The sequence below is a fragment of the Lolium rigidum genome, chromosome 2 (genome assembly GCF_022539505.1).
Source record: "Lolium rigidum isolate FL_2022 chromosome 2, APGP_CSIRO_Lrig_0.1, whole genome shotgun sequence".
In the NCBI taxonomy this organism is placed as follows: domain Eukaryota; kingdom Viridiplantae; phylum Streptophyta; class Magnoliopsida; order Poales; family Poaceae; genus Lolium; species Lolium rigidum.
Window position 1 is genome coordinate 276,879,153 of NC_061509.1, and position 9,414 is coordinate 276,888,566.

Here is a 9,414-nt window from a genome sequence, read left to right on the forward strand (position 1 = left end):
TGGGTGGCTAGAGCTAATATTGCTATGTATTGTCATATTTCATGTGTTTCTCTCTTATTGTAAATTCACCATGTGGCTAAATTTACCCAGTTTAGTTCTTGCTGCACATTAGATGTTAGTAAAGATAATTTAAAGTATATAGAAAATTGATTGTATCAAACATGCAGTTGTTGAGGAAGCGTACCGTATTTTTGTTAGGAAACACTCCATGTAGCTTGGTATGACAATAGAGGACCGTGGAATCCATGTAAATGGACTCTCGTGCAGAATTATAGGCTTTCATATTATTCGTTAACTTTTACCTTTATCATGCTTGCTTAACCTGTGTTGTCTATTTTTATGCAAAGTGTAAATGTTGATGGCTTGTACCTACTCTTATGCTCGTATCTTAATCTTTTTTTGGTAGGTTCAAGTCTCGTCTCTTTCTATATTCGGTAGGTTCAAGTTTGACGAGAATAATATTCTACGAGTAAGAACTTATTTATTTTTAAACCGATCCATATGCTAAATATTATTTTATTTACTAGCTCTTTATAATGGAATGAGTCACTGGTCAAATGTTTTGGCAATTTGGCGCAATATAATTGGAATCACTGTTTAGATGTTTGGTTATCCTTCATAGTAATAATATATTGGGGTTTGCAATGAAAACTTATATATTGACTAGACGACTGAAAAATAAGTCATTCCATTGTTTATTTGTTATAATTTTTTTTACCAATAGTTGCAATATTTATTTTAATCCTACTCAAACATTTGTTTTATTTTACGCCTGCCTCATAATTGGCCTTATTATGTTATTTATCAAAATACCGATGATTATAAATTGTCTTTGCTTATATCAAAACGAAATATGTTTTGTTCAATGATAAGCATTCTTATTTCATAAGCTAGAAAAGAAGGATATGTTTGGCGGACGGGGCAAACAAGTTATTTTTGACATATCTGCCTACATGGAGCATCTGCAACGTAGGGTGATATTGGTGGTCCAAAAAGTGCCATTATTCACACAACTGGTGGAGAAAGTTGGCCGGAGAGAGAAACTGACTTTTTTTTATTAGCACAAGTATTCTATGATAGCTTCTGAAAGGATACAAATATTCCCTATCTTCTGCTTGAAATACTCTTTAAATTTGGACCTAGCAAATGATGCCCTACCCATCAATCGCCACAGTTCACTCTGGACAAATATGTAAATAGCTTGCATGTATGAAGGCACCCTTAATTAATGTGCCCCAAATTTAGTCAAAGATTCTTTTGTAGCTGGTCGCCAAATTTCAAAATTGGGGCAACGTATATACATAGAAAATACTGAAATTCTTAAAGTTTTTTTTCTTGAAGTTTTTTGCTGATATGCTCATGTTCTTATTTTGTTTATGGCTTCCTTGGCTCTTGACAACCTCAAATTATTTTCTTTGCTCAACTGACACTTGCATTTGAATGTCAGGTCACATAGTCCGTATAGGCGCTTTGAAGCAACGTGTTGTTCCTCCACATAAAACATATTCTTCTCATTGTCGTATTAGAAATCTTGAAATTAAATCAGGTACGTGGTATACTCTTCTAGGTATAGTTGCTTTCGAAAAGAATTACGATGAGATATATCTTTGATGAAGTAGGAAATGAATCTTTATTTAATGGAGTAGGTATGGGTGACACCCGTGACGACTAGCCCTAAAACTCTTGAAGCTAGACAACACAATAGATTGGCCTTGTAAAAACAAGGCAATACACATTGATGCTTCATTACATATCACATAGCATTCATACTCATATTTTGCTTTCTATCTAGATTACCCATTCTTCTATTTTTCTTAATTTCTTGGTTAATCTGCGCATCAATTTATCCATTTAACTAAACATTGACAAGGTGCAAAGCTTTCTAGAGTGTGCTTTCAGGACAATAGAGTGACTTACGGTGGCATCCAATTTAAAAAAGAACTCGATGCGCCTAGCTTCACCAACACATGCTTCATCTATTTAAAGCATTGGTTTCCTCTCTCTAGGCAGGCTTCACACATCACATATCCTCTTGGTACGATAGTCTCGGCTCACACCATCTGCACCCAGTTGTAGTTGATAATCACATCAATGGCCTCCACCAACAGCTGGACCCTCGAGCTCGAGTCGAAGGTGTCTGCGCCGCGCAAGTTCCGCGCCACCGTCATGGACTGGCATAATCTGGCACCCAAGCTCGCCCCACACATCGTCGACAGCGCCCACCATGTTGAAGGAGATGGCGGCATTGGCAGCGTCAGGCACTACAAATGTGGCTCGGGTACGCATAACACACATGATATACATAAATGTCACCTGCTGCCTGGCACACATATGTTCAAATCATGACAAGTAGTTGATTATGCAGCCGTGCCCTTCAACTCCATGAAGAAGAAGGTTGAGTTTCTCGATGTGGACAAATGCGAGTGCAAATACACCATCGAGTGTGACGGCGTTGAGACGTCCACGTGGAACATCAAGATGAAGCCAACGGCTAACGGTGGGAGTGTGGCAAAGGTGGAATGCACGTCCAAGGGCGCTGAGGCGAAGGACATGATGCTCAAGGCCAAGGACTCTGCCGCCGAAATGTTCAAGACTGTTGAGGCTTATCTCATCGCCAACCCGGATGCCTACAACTAAGTCAGTAAAGAGGGATCATACACGATAATGGTGTTTTCTCCCCAATCGAATAAAATTGCTCCAACCTCTGGTATGCTAGAGCAAGCTGGGTGTGAAATTATGAAGTTAAATAAAAGGAAGCTGGGTGTGAACCTCGATGTGTTTGTTTGATGCTTGTGTTGCTTGCTTGAACCTCATGGTTCTGCAGAAGAATAAAAGAAGTATGTGAAATACATGTCTTATTTAAAATTAGTAGGTTTTTTCCAACCATAAAATTAACAAGGTTTCGAACTACTATCGGAAATGGACATCGAGCAATACGTAGAAAATGCCTTTTCGATGGTTGAGATGTTAAGTGAACAACAACTCCGTCAAAAATCTTATGACCCGGTTTTCAGTAGGGTCTATTGAGATTCGTGGGTATTTATCACCGTTCACCGGCCTCCATTCTTGCGTGTAAAACTTAGCAGGGTTAACACGAAGTTCCGTAGGCACAACCATACTACATGCCTGTGTACTGGTGCATGCAACGGTGAATCGCTGATATCATTGTACCATATCTCTGCTTTGTCAGTCTACAGTCTAGACCCTTGCCTTGTAAATTACCACAAATAGAAAACATTTAGTCGCAACTCACCTAGCAGCTGTATGTAATGATTTTGAAATTTTATTGGTATTTGTTAGGATGGCACACTTTTTCTTTATGCATGGCAGCTATAAACATTGGCAAACTTTTCAGTCCTGATGCAAATAATTTGAATATGTTTCTTTAATACTAGCAGAAAACGAAAAAATGAATTATGAATGCATTTCCAAGATGGACCAAAGTTTGAAAATATTGTCTGCAAGGATCCCACAATAACCTATTTTTAGAGACGGAGGGAGTAAGCAAAAATTCATAAAATCCATATGCCAGTTTCGCGAAAAAAAGCTTTATGTAAGCTAGGGACACTTGAAATAAGAACTGTGTATAGGCTACAGGTGTTTCAGAATGTTAAGACTTATCCGGTTTTATGTCGAGCGTCCATTTCCCATTTCCAGATGTCAATCAACGAAAAGTGTTTGGAGATGTTTCTGAAACTCAAATGGACTTGGATATGATATCATCACACGAAGTGCAAGATATACTTGCAGAGAAACAAGTGTATTAGGTGATGATAAGCCAGTACAGGAGGGCAAGGTAAGTGCACTTTGTTAAAAAAACATTGCAACTCATTTCATCTGTCATGTTTCTTATTCCATTATCTTCATCGGTGTTGCAGAAGCAGTACCACAGTTTTCTAAAGAAATCAAACTGCTGATTGTTAATTGTTTCTGTTTCACTAATAGGATTTGGCACTTCTTGTTGGGGATGATGGCATTGTGACTAACTTCCACAAACTTGTTCCAGATATGGCAATCGAATATCCCTTTGAGTTGGATAAGTTCCAGAACGAGGCAACGTACTCTGTAGCATCTATACCTTTTATCTGAACTAGCTAAATGTTCGAATATAGATTAAACCGAATAAACTCATTCTTCTAGCTTGTACTAAGTTGTATTTTATCAAAGCGCATCAAAGTCAAAGAACATCAAATTGGAGGTATGGATAGTATGGACAGGCTCATGAGACTTCAAGGAAAGAATTTATACTAATCAAGCATCCAATGCAAAGAATGTATGCTATGGTAGGTGCTCCCATGGCTGAATAAAGGCTACTTTTGTGCAGCTACCTCCCTCGTCCCAAATAGTTCTCTAATCCTGCACTTGCAGGCCACAATGGTTTCTAAATTGATGGGATGCATCTCACAGAGGGAGAGCACCGGGTCACCGGGATGGAGGCTACGTATAGTGCAAAATATGTTATGTTTATCAAGGTCTCTCTCACCCTCTTCATGTCGGTGAAACGAGTACATGGGCAGTAAGAGATTAGGAGGTCATGTATTCCAGGAGCTACACGTCCACGTCGATGCAGAACCCAAGTGCAAGAGCAGCTCTAGAATACTTATTAATAAATTTTAAGATATTAAAAACAGGAGTACAATAGGCCTTGGGTGTAGGGAAACTTGTCTTATGTTACTTTGTGAGCGGTGTCGCCGAGATTATTTTGCAAGTATGTTGAATTAACTGAACTACTAAGGTGTGGCTATTTATAATCACTCCACCCTTATCCATGCATGACTGCGACCAGATAGATTTCATGAAACACATCTACCCGGTGGAGTTTCCGTGTTGCTCTCACGAGCGTCCGAGGACTCCTCTCCGTCGCCATGACCCATGCCGCCTCCAGTGCCTCCCCTCACTCGCCGCCACCGATGGGCGTCCATAGGCAAAGTCTGGGCGATGTTGGTGGCGGCGAGGCCCACTTCTCCCTTCGCTCGGCGCGAGCGGTGCGAGCCGCTTTCTCTGGCGGGGCCCTGGTGCTCGGCAAGGGGCACGGCGGTAGTGTCCTACGGTGGTGGCGCTCGAGGGCGAAGCCTTGTCGGCTGCGTGCTCAGCATCGTCCCGCTATGACCATGGGCGGCGCGGGTCGCCGGTTCCTGGGCCGGTCTAAGCCTCGCCAATGCCCGGTGGGGGATTGGGGAGGCTGGCCTCCTCTGGCGGAGTGGCATCGTGGGGGTGTTGGTGAGCTGCTAGCGGTCGAGGTCTCCGATCCGATCACTGGACTGTCACGCCAGACCAAATCTAGCCGAGCATCCTGTGAGGTGGCGGCTACATCCGGAAGTCAGAATAAGACGCTTCCTGCCCTATCCTCGCTCCAGTGGTGCGCCTAGCGATTGCGGAGGGCGCGTGGAGTCGTGTCACCGACGTATCTTCTGCGATCTAGTTGGTTTTTCTGTTTGTTCGAGTGGTTTCATGTCAGTCACTTATGATCTATGACTGTCATGATTGGCGATGGTTGTTGCTCTGGTGCATTAGTCCTTTGGGACCTTAGCACGACAACTTCCCATCAGTCTACCACAACAAGTTTTAATACTACAAGTTTTGCCAACTCTGGTGATGGAGGAGCGAGGAGGGTGGCGCGCTTTCAGCTCTTTGTAGTGTTTGTAATCATCAGTTGGTGGTTCGAATACCTATTTATAATTTTTTTGGGCTATTTGTACTAGTATTGATGGTTGCTAATAGATCGGTGAAATTTTGGTAATTTTGTTTTACACGGTGACACTACAAAACTCTGAACTTCAGTTAACCAGCAGCTACACAAGTGTTAACTTTGCAGTGTACGCAAAATGTAGCAGCAGTACTACGTCTATGATCGATATGCCAACTTCCAAACACCCAGATTAACATTGATCTCGCTGCATCCATCACCTGAGCATGTACTCGTGCTCAGGAATATGTTTGATGTCCTGGCGTGTGGTAGATCACCCGCATGAGAGGATCAGAGGAGCATCTGATGTAGGCTCTACCCCGTTGTCCAAGTCCGCGTCAGTTGTTAGGAGGTGTGTCGACATATGGGGCTGATGTATCGGTCGATGGAGGTCACTCCAAAACAGTAGCTCCGCTAAAACGATGGATATTTCCGCAAATCGAAGTTAAGATATGGGTGTCTACTCAGCCTACTCCTCATCACCGAACAGTGGCATGCATATCCTTGTCACAAGACTCGAACAAGAAAATTCATGATTGTGTGCTTTCGGCGCTATGCCATGTAGCATGTGGCCATCATGCGCATGCAAGTTGCAAGCTCTTATCATGGCCGCACAATGAATACATCTTAATATGCACACAATGGCTATTTGGCTAGATATGAATCAATCATCGCGTAGGATGCGGCTTACACGATCCATATCTAACAACGTCTCTATCGTCAGTTTGCATTGGATGCAATCTACTACGTCCGCCCTAAGGAATTAAGGCGCACACGTATTACAAGACTAACTTTGACAATAAAAATTGAGTAACAAAATCTTGATTATATTATATGTAATTAGTATAATTAGATTCTTATTTAAAAACACTTTATAATGATGCTAATTTCATACGAACAATCTATATATATTTAAAGTAATTCTTGGTCAAAAAAAGCACGTAAAACAAGGAAGCTTTACTCCTTGAATAGGAGGGAGTAGCTTACACATCACTCCACTACAAAAGATGTGATACATATATTAACATTTGATGCATCCTTATGAATCTAGATGTGAATTCATCTCTATTCATTATCTAGCTTGTTGGCCCGCGTAATTTGGGCGAACTAGAGCTAATATATTTCGATGTAAATTATAACTTTTCCCTGTGGCTAGCGGAAATGCACATTTGATCTCGGTGCATATGCCCCCTTTACCTAGAAAGTGTATTTTGAAATGCTAAAAAACTTAGGACAAAATTTGGTATGTATATCGATTGGCCGACGGTGCCATCCAATTTGGCCGACGGTGCTTTCTAGAGTGTGCTTTCTAGGGACAAAGCACAAAGCTTTCTAGAGTGTGCTTTCAGCTCCATCGATTGGCCGACGGTGCCATCCAATTTGGAAATGACTAGGTGGGCCTAGCTTCACCAATATATTCTTCATCTATTTAAAGCGTTCGTTTCCTCTCTCCAGGCATTCTTCACACAACACATCTTCTATTTGTACAATAGTCTCGTCTTACACCATCTGCACTCAGTTGTAGCTGATAATCACATCAATGGCCTCCACTAACAGCTGGACCCTCGAGCTCGAGTCAAAGGTGTCTGCGCCGCGCAAGTTCCGCGCATGTGTCATGGATTGGCATACTCTAGCACCCAAGATCGCCCCACACGTCATCGACAACGCCCACCATGTTGAGGGAGATGGTGGCACCGGCACAGTCAGACACTACAACTGTGGCTCAGGTACGCATACCATATATATGATATACATTCATGTCACCTGCTGTCTAGCACACATGTTCGAATCATAACAAGAAGTTGGAAGTGCAGCCGTACCCTTCAACGCCATGAAGAAGAAGGTTGAGTTCCTCGACGTGGACAAGTGCGAGTGCAAATACACCATCGAGTGTGACGGTGTTGAGACATCCACGTGGAACATCAAGATGAAGCCAACAACCAACGGTGGGAGTGTGGCAATTGTGGAATGCACGTCCAAGGGCGTGCAGGCTAACGACATGATGCTCAAGGCCAAGGAGTCTGCTGCCGAAATGTTCAAGACCGTTGAGGCCTATCTCATCGCCAACCCGAACGCCTACAACTAAGTTAGGAAAGAGGGATCATACATAATAATGCTGCTTTCTCCCCGATCGAATAAAACTGCTCCAACCTCAGTGGTATGCTAGAGCAAGCTGGGTGTGGACTTATGAAGTTAAATAAAAGGAAGCTTTATGGACCTGTGTGTGTTTGTTTGAATCTTGTGTATCTTCCTTATGTATGTTCTTCATGGTTTTACACGAGACTAAAAGGAAGTATGTAAAATACATGACACTCTTATTTAAAATTAGTAGGTTTTTTCAAGCAATAAAATTACGAAGATTACGAATCACGGTCCATCAGAAATAGTCGTAGAAAATGCACCACTGATGACATGGAGCCCTGCTTTGCTTGCCGATTCGGCTCTTCAACTGATTCAAATGTTAAGTGAACAACAACTCTGTCAAAAAGGATAACAAGATAATAATAATACTGAAACAACACGTTCAAGAATAAGAAATAATAGGCAAGACCAATAAAATCATCACCAAAGTAGAAAAGGTGTTGATCGTCAAATATATATTATGGCGTATAAATTTACCGTTTCTCCCTTGCACTAAGTTTTATATAGTCGAAGCACACCAAAGTCCAAGTACATCAAGTCGGAAATACTTTGGTATGGATGGGTACACGAGATTCCAAGAAAAAATTTATACTAGTCGAGAGCATCCAATGTAAAGAACGTATGCTTTCTCAGATGCGACTGAACAAAGGCTACTTGTCTAACTCACTCCCTCCTCATAAAACTATATTTCAATCCTGCACTTCGGGAACAAAACGTCCGCGTCGATGTCATTATCCTGCACACCCTTGGACGTGCATTCCACCTTCGCCACACTCCCAACGTTGGCCGTTGGCTTCATCTTGATATTCCACGTGGACGTCTCAACGCCATCACACTCTTTGGTGTATTTGCACTCGCACTTGTCCACATCGAGAAACTCAACCTTCTTCTTTCTGACGTTGGAGGGAATGACTGCACAATATAGTGTGTGTTACAATTTTAACATTTGGGCCGGAGAGAAGGTGACATGAATGTATGTCATATGTGTGGTATGTGTATCTGAGCCGCAGTTGTAATGCCTAAAAATGTCGGCCCCGCCATCTCCCTCAACATGGTGGGCACTGCCGACGATGTGTGGGGCGAGCTTAGGTGCCAGGGTGTGCCAGTCCATGACGGTGGCACGGAACTTGCGTGGCGCGGACACCTACGAATCGAGCTCGAGGGTCCAGCTGTTGGTGGAGGTCATTGTTGTGATTATCAACTACACTGGGTGCTGATGGTTTGAGCCGAGACTATGGATGTGATGTTTGAAGGTTTCCTGGAGAGAGAAAACAAACTCTTTAATTAGAAGAAGCTACGCCCAATGATTTTTTTTAAAAAAAATGAATGGCACCTTCGGCCACTCGATCGGTATGCATGGGAAATTTTATCAAGAAATTAAGGAAAGGAGAAGAATGGGCGATCTACATAAAAAGAAAATATAAATATGCATGCATCCAATGCGAATATAGTAGCACACTTCTCTTGTTGTGTTATGTGTAAGGATGATTCCCGTGCTTATTGTCTTTCTCTTTTACATAAAAAATCTGTAGTCTTGCATATCTTCCTGATTTATAGCTAGTCATCATGTGTGCCTTCATGCAATA

At 42.1% G+C, this 9,414-nt stretch overlaps 2 protein-coding genes across 2 annotated transcripts; both read left to right on the top strand.

Annotated features, from left to right (window-relative positions):
- The first annotated feature begins 1,998 nt into the window (after positions 1-1,998).
- LOC124693502 (pathogenesis-related protein 1-like) lies at positions 1,999-2,768 on the top strand. Its single transcript, XM_047226968.1, has 2 exons — positions 1,999-2,278; positions 2,366-2,768. Exons 1-2 carry the CDS (start codon positions 2,092-2,094, stop codon positions 2,635-2,637), a joined length of 459 nt encoding a protein of 152 aa, XP_047082924.1. The 5' UTR covers positions 1,999-2,091; the 3' UTR covers positions 2,638-2,768.
- A 4,365-nt stretch (positions 2,769-7,133) lies between these two features.
- LOC124693504 (pathogenesis-related protein 1-like) lies at positions 7,134-7,903 on the top strand. The gene is made up of 2 exons (XM_047226970.1): positions 7,134-7,413; positions 7,501-7,903. Exons 1-2 carry the CDS (start codon positions 7,227-7,229, stop codon positions 7,770-7,772), a joined length of 459 nt encoding a protein of 152 aa, XP_047082926.1. The 5' UTR covers positions 7,134-7,226; the 3' UTR covers positions 7,773-7,903.
- Positions 7,904-9,414: the final 1,511 nt, after the last annotated feature.